This window comes from Nansenia antarctica, assembly GCF_963989245.1.
Source record: "Nansenia antarctica genome assembly, chromosome: 3".
NCBI classification, from domain to species: Eukaryota; Metazoa; Chordata; class Actinopteri; order Argentiniformes; family Microstomatidae; genus Nansenia; species Nansenia antarctica.
In genome coordinates this window covers 71203037-71218036 of record NC_137688.1, presented here as the reverse complement: position 1 = coordinate 71218036, position 15000 = coordinate 71203037, and the positions used below count along the sequence as shown (strand labels likewise).

The 15000-nt window shown below is 47.4% G+C and overlaps 1 protein-coding gene across 1 annotated transcript in view; it reads left to right on the top strand.

The window, feature by feature from the left end:
• slc6a8 (solute carrier family 6 member 8) overlaps positions 1 to 15000 on the top strand; it is a gene marked incomplete at its 3' end in the record, with an annotated part of 57137 nt that overhangs the window by 13780 nt on the left and 28357 nt on the right. The window contains exons 2-4 of the mRNA XM_080526113.1: positions 3809 to 3940; positions 10198 to 10465; positions 13077 to 13209. Coding sequence (XP_080382239.1) covers positions 3809 to 3940; positions 10198 to 10465; positions 13077 to 13209 — 533 coding nt within the window. The remainder of the gene's footprint in view (positions 1 to 3808; positions 3941 to 10197; positions 10466 to 13076; positions 13210 to 15000) is intronic.

The window sequence follows — 15000 nt, the reverse complement described above, 5'->3', positions numbered from 1 at the left end:
TGTGTGTGTGTGTGTGTGTCATAGACTATTCATCTCCTGCAAGGCTGAATCCCTCCATTCAGACTGGGGGGTGTAGCGCAGCACAGCCCCCCCCCCCCCCTGTCATCACGCTCTTAAAGGGCCAGCGTTGTCTTAAAGGGCCAGCGTTGTCTTAAAGGGGCAGCGTTGTCTTAAAGGGCCAGCGTTGTCTTAAAGGGGCAGCGTTGTCTTAAAGGGACAGCGTTGTCTTAAAGGGCCAGCGTTGTCTTAAAGGGGCAAGGTTGTCTTAAAGGGGCAGCGTTGTCTTAAAGGGTCAGCGTTGTCTTAAAGGGTCAGCGTTGTCTTAAAGGGGCAGGGTTGTCTTAAAGTGGCAGGGTTGTTTTAAAGGGGCAGGGTTGTCTTAAAGGGCCAGCGTTGTCTTAAAGGGCCAGCGTTGTCTTAAAGGGCCAGCGTTGTCTTAAAGGGGCAGCGTTGTCTTAAAGGGGCAGCGTTGTCTTAAAGGGCCAGCGTTGTCTTAAAGGGCCAGCGTTGTCTTAAAGGGGCAGCGTTGTCTTAAAAGGGGCAGCGTTGTCTTAAAGGGGCAGCGTTGTCTTAAAGGGCCAGCGTTGTCTTAAAGGGGCAGCGTTGTCTTAAAGGGCCAGCGTTGTCTTAAAGGGGCAGCGTTGTCTTGTCTTAAAGGGGCAGGGTTGTCTTAAAGGGGCAGGGTTGTCTTAAAGGGGCAGGGTTGTCTTAAAGGGGCAGCGTTGTCTTAAAGGGGCAGGGTCCTCTTAAAGGGGCAGGGTCCTCTTAAAGGGGCAGGGTCCTCTTAAAGGGTCAGCGTCCTGTTAAAGGGGCAGCGTCGTCTTAGAGGGCCAGCGTCCTCTTAGAGGGCCAGCGTCCTCTTAGAGGGGCAGCGTCGTCTTAGAGGGCCAGCGTCCTCTTAGAGGGCCAGCGTCCTCTTAGAGGGCCAGCGTCCTCTTAGAGGGCCAGCGTCCTCTTAAAGGGCCAGCGTTGTCTTAAAGGGCTAGCATTCTCTCTTAAAGGGGCAGCGTTGTCTTAAAGGGGCAGCGTTGTCTTAAAGGGGCAGCCAGTCTGGAGCAGTGACTGTGCCAGAAGGTTCCAGCAGGCCTGAGGGTCGTCCTGGTTGTGATTAATGCAGGAGATGTTCCTCTGGGCTGTCTGGGGGGGGGGTGTCCTCTGGGCTGTCTGGGGGGGGGGTGTCCTCTGGGCTGTCTGGGGGGGGGGGGGGTGTCCTCTGTCAAGAGTCTTCGGTCCCCCCCCCCTCTCTGTCCTCCCTCTGTCCTCTGTCTCTCTCTCCTCTCTCCTCTCCCCTCTCTGTCCTCCCTCTGTCCTCTGTCCTCCCTCTGTCCTCTGTCCTCCCTCTGTCCTCTGTCCTCCCTCTGTCCTCTGTCCCTCTCTCCTCCCTCCTCCCTCCTCTCCCCTCTCTGTCCTCTCTCTGTCCTCCCTCTCTCCTCCCTCATCTCCCCTCTCTGCCCTCCTTCTGTCCTCTGTCCCTCTCTCCTCCCTCCTCTCCTCTCTCTCCCCTCTCTCTGTCCTCTCTCTCCTCCCTCCTCTCCTCTCTCTCCCCTCTCTCTGTCCTCTCTCTCCCCTCTCTCTCTCCCCCCTCCTCTCCTCTCTCTCTCCTCCCTCATCTCTTCTGCGCAGCCATGTGGTTTCTCTAAATTGGCTTTTCTCACTCGCCTGCAGAGCTTGTGTAACTCTCTCTCTCTCTCCTTCCTTCTCTCTCTCTCTCCCTCCCTCCCTCCCTCCCTCCCTCTCTCTCTCCGTGCCGTCAGTCAGTGAGAGGTGATGTCATCCGGGGCTCTATTCAGTACTGCAGTGCATTGTTCAATGAATCATCTGTACCAGCCAATCAGCTGCTCCCGTTCCCAGCCCCCTCCCCCCTCCTCCCCTCTCCCTCCCCCTCCCTCTCCCCCTCCTCCCTCCCCCCCACCAGCCTCCTCCTCCTCTGCTGCTGCTGTCTGAGAGGAACCACCGCGCGTGACGACATTCATTTGTTTATTTGGGTCCCTCTCTCTCTCTCTCTCTCTCTCTCTCTCTCTCTCTCTCTCTCTCTCTCTCTCTCTCTCTCCCAGCGTGTACGAGGCACGCCTGCGACATCCATTTGTTTATTTGGGTCCCTCTCTCTCTCTCTCTCTCTCTCTCTCTCTCCCGGCGTGTACGAGGTACGCCTGCCCTCAGACACAAAATGGCCGCCTCCTCTTCTCTGAGCCAATTAGCAGCCGGAGGGGGCGGAGCCTCGTAGCGTATTAAATCAGCTCATTGATGGAGGGGGCGGAGTCTCGTAGCGTATTAAATCAGCTCATTGATGATGAGACACCAGAGATTACAGAGAGGAGGAGGGGGGAGGGAGGAGGGAGAGAGAGAGGAGGGAGAGAGAGAGAGAGGAGGGAGAGAGAGGAGGGAGAGAGAGAGGAGGGATAGAGAGAGAGGAGGGAGAGAGAGGAGGGAGAGAGAGGAGGGAGAGAGAGGAGGGAGAGATAGAGGAGGGAGAGAGAGGAGGGAGAGAGAGAGGAGGGAGAGAGAGAGGAGGGAGAGAGAGGAGGGGTGGTAGTGTTGAGATGGAACCTAAACACATGAGTCAGAAGAGAGAGAGATACCAGATATATATATATATATATATATATATATATATATAGAGAGAGATATATATAGATAGATATATACCAGATATATAGATGTATATATAGATATATACCAGATATATATGTGTTTTGTCCCCCGCCCCCACCTGTGGTGTATGCCCCCACCTGTCCTACCCGCTGTACATACCTTATGTTTTGTTGTATTGTTCTTCCCATGATGGATGTACGTTTATCTTGTAGATAGTAATAGTTATTTGTCTGTATTATCATGTAGATAGTACTAGTTCTTTTCTTATGTCTGTCTTACATGTAACGATGAATTGAAAATCAAGGACCCCAATTGAAATAAGCCAGTGGCTTTCTTGGGTTTTTATCCTCTTAGTTTGACCTTGTATGTAATATGTACTTTCATGTACCTACTTCTGCAAACATTCTAATAAAGTTTTCAATCAATCAATCAAAATACATAGATATATACCAGATATATACTGTAGATTTATTTATAGATATATATATATATATATATATATATATACCAGCAGCAGCATACAGACATGGTGATGCTGTCACATTACAGAACACACTAGGGGAGGCTGGCGGAGGTAGAAATCGGAGGACAGGCTCGTTGTTCGTTGCTCGTCGTCATTATATATGATATTATATTATATGATATGAAGATACATTTTGTACTATATATATATACAAATTGAATTATTATAAACTCCTGCCTGTATGCCAAACCTGACCTGCCAATGTCCCTGCTTGTCCTCCTCTCTCCTTCATCTCTATCTAATCTCTCTATCTCTCTCTACCTTTCGACATCTTTTAACGTCAAGGGCAATAAGAGGCAATGGAAGTAAGCCTCTGGCTTCCTTGTGTTATCCATGACAGCTTTTTTCCTCTTTTATACGTGTAATGCTTTTTAGAATTAGAAAAGAATTAGCAGTTTTTCCGGACGCTTTTAATCCAAAAGCGATTTACAATTATGAATTGAACAGGGACATTCCCCCTGGAGTAACTGAGGGCTAAGTGCCTTGCTCAAGGGCACACTAGTGGTGGTGTGGTTTCAGGTGGGATTTGAACTCACAATCTTCCCATCACCAGTCCATCTCACTATCCACTAGACCACTTTCTAGGCTCGATAACTGTATGCCCCATTTTAAAAACGTGTCAAATTAATTAATTAATTCATATTCTTGTTGCCCCCCAGGAGTGTTTCTCACCCCTCCTCTCTCCCTCCCCAGGAGTGTTCCTGATCCCCTACATGCTGATCGTGTTCGTGGGGGGGATCCCCATCTTCTTCCTGGAGATCAGTCTGGGTCAGTTCATGAAGGCCGGCAGCATCAACGTCTGGAACATCGCCCCGCTGTTCAAAGGTGCTGGACACACACACACACACATATATATACACACACACACACACACACACACGTATGCATGCACACACACACGCACGCACGCACACACACACACACACACACACACACACACACACACTTACACATATGCATGCACACACACACACACGTATGCATGCACACACACACACACACACACACACACACACACACGTATGCATGCATACACACACACACACACGTATGCATGCATACACACACACACACTCACACACACACACACACACACACACATGCATGCATACACAGTACACACACACACACACACACACACACACACGTATGCATGCGCAGTGCGCACACGTACACACACACACACACGTATGCATGCATGCACACACACACACACACACACACACACACACACAGACTGTCTCTCTCTCCACCAGTACCGTATTTTCCGCACTATAAGGCGCACCGGATTATAAGGCGCACCTTCAATGAATGGCCTATTTTAGAACTGTTTTCATATACAGGGCGCACCGGATTATAAGGCGCATAGAATAGAAGATTTGACTGGGGTTGCGTTACGCCCAAGCTCCACCTACTGCGTTGCGTCACCTCTCCATCGGTGTTGTGTCAACTTCCCGTTGTCCATGCTCCACCTGAGCGTTGTCACCGTCAACGTTCTACCTGCTCCACTGTCAAAAATATATATTTTTCCACCTCAAGTATCAGCCGTTCGTCATCCATTTTTGCAACAAGCGTCAAGGACCTGCGGTGATTCACAGCTGACTCACGTGAATAGCAATTCGCAATAGCTGCGACCACGAGATATACACCTCGTTCCAAATTATTATGCAAATTATATTTTTCTCAGATTTTCCTAAATAGTCGATGCAAATGACAATCAGTATAATTTTCAAGTCATCAACCGTTAGAGTATAATTCTAATTTTATTGAACAAACCTCCCAATGATAACAGTATTTTTTTTTTAAATAAAAAACTCAAAATGCACTGTTCCAAATGATTATGCACAACAGAGTTTCAAAACATTTTATAGGTTGTAAAGAACTAAAAATTGTAATTTGATGAATTTAGGGTTAGGAGGTCATATTAGGAGGTCATATTTACTGAAATCAAAAGCTATTTCAAACAAAAACATCTTAACAGGTCAAGTTACATGTTAACATAGGACCCCTTCTTTGATATCACCTTCACAATTCTTGCATCCATTGAACTTGTGAGTTTTTGGACAGTTTCTGCTTGAATTTCTTTGCAGGATACCAGAATAGCCTCCCAGAGCTGCTGTTTTGATGTGAACTGCCTCCCACCCTCATATATATTTTGCTTGAGGATGCTCCAAAGGTTCTCAATAGGGTTGAGGTCAGGGGAAAATGGGGGCCACACCATGAGTTTCTCTCCTTTTATGCCTATAGCAGCCAATGACACAGAGGTATTCTTTGCAGCATGACATGGTGCATTGTCATGCATGAAGATGATTTTGCTACGGAAGGCACGGTTCTTCTTTTTGTACCACGGAAGAAAGTGGTCAGTCAGAAACTCTACATACTTTGCCGAGGTCATTTTCACACCTTCAGGGACCTTAAAAGGGCCTACCAGCTCTCTCCCCATGATTCCGGCCCAAAACATGACTCCGCCACCTCCTTGCTGACGTCGCAGCCTTGTTGGGACATGGTGGCCATCCACCAACCATCCACTACTCCATCCATCTGGACCATCCAGGGTTGCACGGCACTCATCAGTAAACAAGACTGTTTGGAAATTAGTCTTCATGTATTTCTGAGCCCACTGTCATGCTGCAAAGAATACCTCTGTGTCATTGGCTGCTATAGGCATAAAAGGAGAGAAACTCATGGTGTGGCCCCCATTTTCCCCTGACCTCAACCCTATTGAGAACCTTTGGAGCATCCTCAAGCAAAATATATATGAGGGTGGGAGGCAGTTCACATCAAAACAGCAGCTCTGGGAGGCTATTCTGGCATCCTGCAAAGAAATTCAAGCAGAAACTGTCCAAAAACTCACAAGTTCAATGGATGCAAGAATTGTGAAGGTGATATCAAAGAAGGGGTCCTATGTTAACATGTAACTTGACCTGTTAAGATGTTTTTGTTTGAAATAGCTTTTGATTTCAGTAAATATGACCTCCTAATATGACCTCCTAACCCTAAATTCATCAAATTACAATTTTTAGTTCTTTACAACCTATCAAATGTTTTGAAACTCTGTTGTGCATAATAATTTGGAACAGTGCATTTTGAGTTTTTTATTTAAAAAAAAAAATACTGTTATCATTGGGAGGTTTGTTCAATAAAATGTGAATTATACTCTAACGGTTGATTACTTGAAAATTATACTGATTGTCATTTGCATCGACTATTTAGGAAAATCTGAGAAAAATATAATTTGCATAATAATTTGGAACGAGGTGTAGAGTAGTTAGCTACAATCATTTTCAATCTGGTATTATCTCTATTAGTGGATTAACCGCTGTGGTGATTTAACAGCTGATAAAAATACATCAAGTAGACTACAAACAGAGCAAAACAATAAAACAACACCAGAAAACAACCAATAGGCTATACAATTATAACCAACAACCAATATGTGACAGCTCCTGGTGAAATGTGCAACGTAATTTTTCAGTTTTTACACATGCTTAAACTACAGATTGTAAGCTTTCAAATGATGTGTCATACATTCAAATCAGAGAAAGATTGAACACGACAGGCGTATTTGAATGTTGGTTCACCTCAAACACTGAATGGGAGAAAAGTGACTCTGAACGCAGCCACAGCTACGAACGCTGCTAACAAAACACATCGCTATGAAGGTCTCAACTGTATTTTAATAACATGACAACATACTGGGAGAACATCGACATGCTAAAAACACATAAGTACACATAGATGAACACACAGTTCACAATTTATACAGGTAAAAAACACTTTGAGCCCCAAGGGCTCATTTTCAAGTGTGACCTGGGCCCTATTCCACAAAGCTCGATAAAGTTCTAAGCCTCGATAAAGTTCTAAGCCTCGAAAATGTTAGCTTGCGTTCGGTGCCATCAATGTGGCTCAAATAATTCGCTGCTTGGTTGAGCTCCTTCTGAGTCAGATATAATTAGCCTGGTCCCGACCAGGCTAAAACACAGGCTATAGTCATCCGTGCGTCAAAAAAGGCTCACAGGCGGAAACTAAACCCTGAACGAAAGTTCCTCATGTGTCTTTTAGGAAATATTAGTTCCCACTTCACACGAGATAGATAGATTAAATAGTTTGATTAGATAGTTTGACTGTGTGATAGATAGATAATTTGATATTTTGAAAGTGTGATCGATCGATAGATAGTTTGATTGTGTGATAGATAACTTGATATTTTGAAAGTGTGATAGATAGATCGATAGAAAAAAAGAGGTAATTGTCTCAACTTGCATTGGCGTCATCACAGCGGTCTGGCTGGCGTAATGGTTAAGGCTGCGGACTCGAGTTCCAAAGGTTGCGAGTTCGAGACTTGACTAAGTCATTCTTTTTTTTTTTTTTACATTTAACCGAAGATTTCATGCAAAGGTTTCAAACACCATTGTAATCGTGTCAGTTCTTGTAAATTAGCCTGCACCATAATTTTATAGCCTACATACTTTTTTAGATGAGATTTTAGATTAGATTCAGACAACGAAATGCAGTAAAAAGTGCGCCTGAAGAGGGATTTGAACCACCGATATAAAATGACGAATAAATCCTATGGCAGCGGTCGATACCACTAGGCCATTGTGGCGATATGACGGTTTGTAGCCTGCTGCTCATATCACCACAGTAGTAAATATTCATTTATTAAAATATGAACATATAACAATAACTGGGGCTAGTATGACCTACGCATTTAATCGGTCAGCAATTTCTTGCCAAACCATTTCCCTCGCCTTGTTAATTGCGGCAGTATTGCACTATTTTACATCTTATTTTTCCGTCTTCATAAAAAATCAATAATTCGGAATGCTGCGCAAATGTAGTACCCCTGCAGAGTGGAGTATCTTCATTTCGACAGATCGACTCTTCTGGGCTGCGTATGTCTGCGTGCACGCGCCCATATCGAAGATTTGTAAGCCTGTCTTCTGTGAACACTGATGACACAAGGCTGATCCTCATTCGAGGAATCACCTGAGGCTTGAAATCCAATCTCGAATTCCCTGAGCGCCGCATTTATTTATAGCGCCGCTATACTGATCCACCTTTAGTGGAACACCCCCCTGTTCACAGGCATACAACATCCACCACAAACAAATACAATACAAAACCTGGCCTACATAGTCTAAAACTAAACTAAAACTACAACGAAAGTATGTTTACAAGTCAACCCTCCCTTACCGGTAGCCTCCGGCAAACGAGAATAATGAATCCAATACACAAATTATAAGTGTTTAGTGATCGTTAAACTGTTGTTTATTATATCGAGTGGGTACTTTAAAACTTCAAGTTGAAAGCACCAAGAAGGACCGCCTCGAAATTCATCGATGTTCATGTCCCGTGCTAGCGCTGTTGCCTTCATTCGAATAGTGACTGTAGAGACGCTTCTACTTGCTGCTCTCTGTTCAACAACCCACTGTTCGAGTTTGTCCTCTAACTGTGGCCATCTCGCTTTGTTCCCTCTGAAGCTCTGTTTAGTCTTCTTTACTTGGGGTCTTTATACACACACAAGTGGTGTGGGACTGTGAGTAAGCACAGTACCGGTGTTTACTGATTACCGTAATGCTGCAAGCGGTGCGGCTTTGTAGTTTACCAGTCGTACTGAAACATTTTGACAGAGCGCCTTGAGCGCCGTGTACAACCAGTATGGATCAACCAATTAACCAATTGATCCATATATAAGGAGCTCCGGATTATAAGGCGCACTGTCGGTTTTTTTGAAAATTAAAGGCTTTTAAGTGCGCCTTATAGTGCGGAAAATACGGTAGTCTATCTGCTCTCTGAGGGTCATTTCTCAAACTGCTACTTCCATGTTCCCAGTCTCAGTATGAGTAGAAGTCTCAGTAGGAGTATATAATAATAATAAGTCACATGCTCGTTGTTTTGCAACAGTGAACTGCAGCTTTTATGATTTTCCTTTAATGATTCATGAACAGGAGCTGGAGACGTGGTAGAACACAGTTATCCAATAACACGCTCTGTCACAACCCTCTCCTCCTAACACCTCTCTGGGCTGTACCTGGGCTAGAACTAGGCTAGAACTGGACTAGAACTGGGCTAGAACTGGACTAGAACTGGACTAGAACTGGGCTAGAACTGGGCTATACCTGGGCTAGAACTGGGCTAGAACTGGATTATACCTGGGCTAGAACTGGGCTATACCTGGGCTAGAACTGGATTATACCTGGGCTAGAACTGGGCTATACCTGGGCTAGAACTGGGCTAGAACTGGGCTATACCTGGGCTAGAACTGTGCTATACCTGGGCTAGAACTAGACTAGAACTGGGCTGTACCTGGGCTAGAACTGAGCTACAACTGGGCTAGAACTGGGCTATACCTGGGCTATACCTGGGCTAGAACTGGGCTAGAACTGGGCTAGAACAGGGCTATACCTGGGCTATACCTGGGCTAGAACTGGGCTGTACCTGGGCTATACCTGGGCTACGTTCACTCCTAAACCACACATCAAACTGACTCCTGTCTCCCTCCAGTATATAGTCTATAGGCTGTGGGTTATGACATGTTGGATAGACCCCCCCCCCCCCCTCTCCTTGGTTATGACATGTTGGATAGACCCCTACCCCCCCCACACACACACACACACACTCTCCTGGGTTATGACATGTTGGATAGAACCCCCCCCCCCCCCTCTCCTGGGTTATGACATGTTGGATAGACCCCCCCCCCCCTCTCCTGGGTTATGACATGTTGGATAGACCCCCCCCCCCCATCTCCTGGGTTATGACATGTTGGATAGACGCCCAAGGTTTCTTCCACAACTTTAAACAAAATGATCGTCTCTCTGTCCTCAGGCCTGGGTTATATACTGTAGAAGAACTGTACCTAAACTAACCCCTCCTCTCTCTCTCTGTTTCTGTTTCTGTCTCTCCCCCCCTCTCTCTCTCCCTCTCTCTCTCCCCCTCTCTCTCTCCCCCCCCTCTCTCTCTGTTTCTGTCTCTCTCTCCCCTCTCTCTGTCCCCCCCTTCTCTCTCTCCCCCTCCCTCTGTCCCCCCCCCCCCCTCTCTCCCCCTCCCCCCCCCTCTCCCCCCTCCTCCCCCCTCCACAGGTCTCGGTTACGCGTCCATGGTGATAGTGTTCTTCTGTAACACCTACTACATCATGGTCCTGGCCTGGGGGTTCTACTACTTCATCCGGTCCTTCAACGCGGTCCTGCCCTGGTCCACCTGCAACAACCCGTGGAACAGCGCCGGCTGCATCGAGCACTTCCGCCACGAGGACTGTCTGAACGGGACCATCAACAACGCCTCCTACGGGAACATGACCTGCGAGGACCTGGCGCTGCACGGGCGCTCGCCCATCATCGAGTTCTGGGAGTGAGTCACTTTGTTTGTTTGTTTGTTGTGGGAGGGAGGGAGGGAGGGGATGGAGAGAGAGGGGGAGGGGGGGAGAGAGGGAGAGGGAGAGAGAGAGAGAGACAGACAGAGAGACAGGCAGAGAGAGGGAGAGAGAGAGAGAGAGAGAGAGAGACACAGAGAGAGAGACACACAGAGAGAGAGACAGACAGACAGACAGAGAGACAGGCAGAGACAGAGACAGAGAGAGAGACAGACAGACAGAGAGACAGACAGGCAGAGACAGAGAGAGAGAGAGAGACACACAGAGAGAGGTTAGTTTAGATCCAATCCTTCGGTGGCGGAGCGAGGTTTATGTGTTGTTGTCATGACGACGCTGGTGGCTTAGGGAACATGTGCAGCACAGCCTCTCTGTTTGGGGTTGAAGCTAGCGAGCGCGGTGTTAGCCAAGAAACAGCGGCTATGTGTGTTTGTCCGTGTGTTGTTGGTTAAAAAATCAAAACATCCGTTGTCTAAGATTAGAACTTGGGATAGGATAAAAGACTTCCTTGTTTTGGAAAGTGTCACTTCGATTTACGAACTTCTAACTCGAGGTGATTTGGGTAATTGTGTCGACACACCAGCAGCGAGCTAGCCAGGCCCTGCTGCTGGGAGACAGAGGAGCACAGTTCATTCATAGTTCATAGAATATGTTCAAACCTTCTGCTAGCATATCAGCCCAATAGAGCTCTCAGGTCTTCTTCTAGCATATGGAATGGAATGGACTTTATTTGTCATTGCTACAGTACAGGTACCAAACAACGAAATTTAGGAGGGGTGGCTCCCCTGGTGTTAGGAAAGGGGGAAAAAAAAAACACATTTTAGAAAATGCATAAATGCATAAAATCACAAGAAGGTAAGGAGCTGGTTTACATCAATAAAGGCTATGTACACAATCCACTGTACTATACTGCACAGATAGTCAACTAGGGTTGTCATATTGCACAAAGAGTATTTTTTCACATTATTTTAAAGTGTCACAGTTTGCAGGCTTGAAAATGTACATGTTTGTGCCTCAGCACTAGCTGCCATACAATCCGTCCGGACTGTCCTGGGCCCAGAACTTAGGCCTTTTCTGTGTTCAGGGCCTTGACGGCCCTGTGGTAGAAGCAGTCCTTCAGTCTGTTTGTCTTAGCGGCCGGGGTCCTGTACCCCCTGTTCGAGGGCAGCTTGACAAAGTGTACGTGCCCAGGGTGGGTCGGGTCCCTGGAGATCTTGGAGGCCCTCCTGAGACAGCGTGTGTTGTACAGCTCCTCCAGAGAGGGGAGGGGGGCGCCGGTGATCTTCTGTGCTGTTCTCACGACTCTCTGTAGCGCGTTTTTCTCCGCTGTTGTGCAGCTGTGGAACCAGTTGGAGATGCCGAAGGTGAGGATCTATATATCAGCCCAATAGAGCTCTCAGGTCTGCTAGCATATCAGCCCAATAGAGCTCTCAGGTCTTCTGCTAGCATATCAGCCCAATAGAGCTCTCAGGTCTTTTGCTAGCATATCAGCCCAATAGAGCTCTCAGGTCTTCTGCTGGCATATCAGCCCAATAGAGCTCTCAGGTCTTCTGCTAGACTGACCTCTGCTTCAGGACAACTGACCCCTGCACTGCCATGACTCGCTCTGAGTCAGCCATGATCATGTGATCTCTGGTCTCCGTGACGACCAGACAATGGGGGTATTTATAGGGGCAGACATCCCATGTCATGGTGGCAGAGGCGGGGGGAGGGGCTTGCTGGTCTCCTTGTCTTTTACTGGCTGCTGTCAGTCGAGTTCCCTCCCTGCATCACAATCAGCCCGTCCTCCCATGCCTGACATTGCAGCACCAGACAATCAGGCCTTAGGCGTAATACAAGATAAAAGTACAGGACGTAAGTGACAAATAATGGGGTGGCTGTGGCGCTGGAGGTAGAGCCGCCGTCTAATGATCGCTAGGTTGGCAGATTGACGGTTCGAGCCCCGGCTGGCCACATGTCAAAGTGTCCTTGGGCAAGACACTGAACCCCAAATTGCTCCCAGTGAGCGGGCCGGCGCCTTGCATGGTAGCTTGCCGCCATTGGTGTGTGAATGTGTGTGTGAATGGGTGAATGAGAGGCCGTTGTAAAGCGCTTTGGATAAAGGCGCTATATAAGTGCAGTCCATTTATAAATAAGACAGGAGACAGTCAGAAGTATAAATAGTGGGGCGCTTAGGTGGCGTAGTGGACTAAGTGTCGACCATGTTACCCCTAGGTTCCCGGTTTGACTCCGTCCGTGGACATATCCTGCATGTCATCCCTTCTCTCTCTCACCCATCCTTCATGTCATCCCTCCTCTCTCTCTCTCTCTCTCTCTCTCTCTCTCACCCATCCTTCCTGTCATCCCTTCTCTCTCTCTCTCTCTCTCACCCATCCTTCATGTCATCCCTCCTCTCTCTCTCTCTCTCACCCATCCTTCATGTCATCCCTCCTCTCTCTCTCTCACCCATCCTTCCTGTCAAATCTCTACTGTCTGTCTCTATCAATAAAAAGAAAAATATGAGTGGGACTGCCCCACTCAGAAAAAATAAAATAACAAAAGAAAGAAGTGTATAGTAGTAACTGTGTGTGTGTGTGTGTGTGTCCTCCTCAGGAACAAGGTTCTGAACATCTCGGAGGGTCTGGAGCACCCCGGGGTAGTGAACTGGGAGCTGATGCTGTGTCTGATGGCCGTGTGGGTCATGGTCTACTTCTGCGTGTGGAAGGGAGTCAAGTCCACGGGCAAGGTGACTCACACACACACACACACACACACACACACACACACACACACACACACACACACACTTGCATTGTGCTAGAGGTACGGTTGGATTCAGCTCGAAGTGTAGATGTGAATCGCACACACGCAGGCACGCACGCACACACACACACACACACACACACACGCGCAGGCACGCACGCACGCACACACACGCAGGCACGCACGCACACACACACACACACACACACACACACACACACATATCAATACTGTTATGTAACAGACATTCCTCCGCCCACCCTGCCTGGCAGATTGATTTGAGTCTTACTGTAGATCATCTCTGTGTCCTCTGTATGGTCTGCTACTGTGTGTGTGTGTGTGTGTGTGTGTGTGTGTGTGTGTGTGTGTGTGTGTGTGTGTTGTCTACTAATGCACCTGCAGGATCTCTCACAGGAAAGAATATACACATAATAACAACCTTTATTTGTAGAGCGCTTTTCCTGCAAACGTTGCAGCTCAAAGTGCTTTAATCATTATATAATCATCATTTAATCATTTAGTCATTTAAAGGCAATATTAAAAAGATGGGTTAGGGTTAAAACTGGCAGTGCATTCCACAATTACTATATTCAATTAATATAATCTAAGACATTTACAGAGGTATATAATCTAAGACATTTACAGAGGTATATAATCTAGACACATTTACAGAGGTATATAATCTAAGACATTTACAGAGGTATATAATCTAAGACATTTACAGAGGTATATAATCTAGACATTTACAGAGGAGGGGTGTGGAGGAATGACAGGACCTTGGGTGACTAACTGGTCTGCTTCAGAAAGAGTCCAAATAGATGAACTGCCTCTCTACCAGATTTAGCTGAAGGAGGGAGAGGGAGAGAGGGAGAGGGAGACGGAGAGGGAGAGGGAGAGGGAGAAGGAGAGGGAGAGGGAGAGGGAGAGGGAGAGGGAGATGGAGAGGGAGAGAGAGAGAGAGAGAGAGAGGGGGGGAGAAGGAGAAGGAGAGAGAGAGATAGGGAGGGGGAGAGAGAGGGAGAGAGAGAGAGATAGGGAGGGGGCGAGAGAGGGAGAGAGAGAGGGGGTAGAGGAGACGTGTGACAGCAGTGGTCACATGTGTAACAGGATTCTAATTCAGTCGCAGCAGCAGCAGCGCAGCAGCAGTAATGCAGTAATGCGTCTCTGCTGAACAGGCGGCCATCTTGACTGACTCTCTAACCTTGTATGAGTCACGGCCTGAGGCCCCGCCCCCTTCTGCTGCTGCTGGCTGCCTGACAGACAGGCCCTGGTGAGGCAGAACGTTACTATGGCAACACCCTGAGAGAGAGGGAGAGGGAGGGAGGGAGGGAGATGGAAGGAGAGAGAGGGGAAGGGAGAGAGAGGCTGAGAGAGAGGGTTGGAGAGAGAGAGAGACAGAGAATAGGGGGTGTGGCCTTGGAATATGACAGAGCAGCCCTGTGTCACATGCTGCGCTGTGATTGGCTGAGCCAGGCTGGTTAACTGCAGTGGGACGTGACTTGGCCCCAGTGCTGCCATGACACACACACACACACACACACACACACACACACACACACACACACATATATACACTGATATATACACTGACACACACAGACACACACACATACACTGATATACACACACACACACACACACACACTGATATATACACTGACACACACACACACACTGATATATACACTGACACACACACACACACACACACACACACACACTGATATATACACTGACACACACACACACATACACTGATATACACACTGATCTA